The following is a 1826-nucleotide window of genomic DNA, read 5'->3' on the forward strand; positions in this document are numbered from 1 at the left end:
CTTACAGGGAAACTGAAGCTTGGAGGACTTCACTGCACTCTTTAAACCTTGGTCGGTGAGTATTCAGGCTTATATTCAGAGATGATTCAGTTGTTTGGCAAATAATCTGAGATAACTGATTAATTTAAGTGTTTAAGTATGTAACAACAGAAATGATGTAAGCCGTACATTTTTTTTTTTAATGTAGCTTTCATGATAGACCAAATTTTATGGTGTATTTTGGACAGTACAGACAACAAACAACAATAGCATGAGGAACAAAATGATCTGCATTATTATATGATTTGACATAATAATCATTTATGTATTTATTTAAAGGTTTTTCTTGGAAATCGTGCAAGAAATTTACAAAAAGCACCAGGTGAGATTCTATCTTTTTGATGTATCGTGTTTATAATTAAATGCTCTGTAAGAAATAAATTAATCAATGTGCCTTTTTATCATCTGTTTTCCAGAATGCATTACATCATCCTTGCTGCTCTGCTCTCTGCCTGTGTGCTGGCTGATGGTAAGATTTGAGTTTGAAGCTGATGAGTTTTTTTTTTTCTTTTTCTTAAAGATTTTGTGAATTTTACAAGAATATGCGAACATGTGAATGTTTGGAGACGGATCGATTAAGGGGTGCTAATTCGACAATTCAACACTCTAGATGAGTGTTGCTTTAGATAAATATCAGTTTCATGATATTCTGTATCAGATGAAAAGCCAATCCAAAAATTTATACTTTTATTGTTTTCTGTGTGAATGGTAACGACTCATCTCTTGTGTTCACAGTCCAGACACAGTACTACTCCTTCTCTCCGGGTGTGGGTTCAGGATCTGGTCAGCCATACAGTCTGAGTGGAACCGGCAGAATCACAGCTGTCAGAGTGTGGGAGGCAAACAATAACTACATCTACGGGTACGTGTCAAACAGATTTTAACTGTTCTCACCAGGCCCAGAGTGGCTAATCAGGAAGATCTGTGCAATTCCTTGGTAGCCGCTCTAGTTTGGGGCCACAAAGTCTGGTGTCCAGTCATAACATGACCAGACTTAACATAAACGGTTGTTATTACATTATTTTCATGTATCACGTCATGATCTATGGTAGGCCGGTCTAAGGCATAAAACTCCAAGGCTTAAAATGAGTCCCTAGTACTCACTGTTTCCGTCACACAGACTTTGATAATCAAATCATGTTCACTTAAAATAAGTAAATATTTAAAAAAATGTGTTTTGAGATTGCAATTGTGATTTCAAATTTTTTTATCTTTAAAAAAATGATTATTTAATCACTCTCCCTCATCAGTTTCCAATTCCGCTACGGCTTAATCTGGTCTCCAATTGCTGGGTACAAAAAGAGCTACATCCAGGAGATTGAGCTGCAGGCTGATGAAGCCATCATCCAGATCTCTGGGAAGTATGCCCACTACTTGCAGTCAGTGGTGTTCACCACCAGCAAGGGGCGCACTCTGCGAGCAGGCCAGCCTTCAGGGAGATCCTTCAACATGTACCCTGAACACCCAATGGCTGAGCTGCGCTTCATCAGCGGACGCTATAGCGGAGGCATCACCTCCCTCCAAGCTCACTGGGGCATCTCTTACTCTAACAGCACTGCCTTACAGTGAGGAGAAGGGGAGCGGTATGCCTGAGGCGTTGCAGTCAGCACTTTGATGTCGCAAAACTTTACTGTCTGTAAAATGAAAATGAATGTTGCTGAAACTATCGTCTTTTGATTATTTTTTTTTCCAAGTATTGTTGAGTTGGAAGGACTTTCCTTTCCTGTACCAAAACAATTCAAAACTTTGTATTTGTGAAACAATGTGAAGTAGTACAGGTCATTGTT

The 1826-nt window shown here is 38.9% G+C and overlaps 1 protein-coding gene across 1 annotated transcript; it reads left to right on the forward strand.

Annotated features, from left to right (window-relative positions):
* The first annotated feature begins 456 nt into the window (after positions 1-456).
* On the forward strand, positions 457-1608 carry LOC141803305 (zymogen granule membrane protein 16-like). Its single transcript, XM_074687268.1, has 3 exons — positions 457-508; positions 775-901; positions 1290-1608. The coding sequence occupies exons 1-3, from the start codon at positions 457-459 to the stop codon at positions 1606-1608; spliced, it is 498 nt and encodes a 165-aa protein (XP_074543369.1).
* The last annotated feature ends 218 nt before the right edge of the window (positions 1609-1826 follow it).

Source organism: Halichoeres trimaculatus, unplaced genomic scaffold (assembly GCF_033239565.1).
Source record: "Halichoeres trimaculatus isolate MK-OKI-2021-1 unplaced genomic scaffold, fHalTri1.1 fHalTri1_scaffold_14, whole genome shotgun sequence".
In the NCBI taxonomy this organism is placed as follows: Eukaryota; Metazoa; Chordata; class Actinopteri; order Labriformes; family Labridae; genus Halichoeres; species Halichoeres trimaculatus.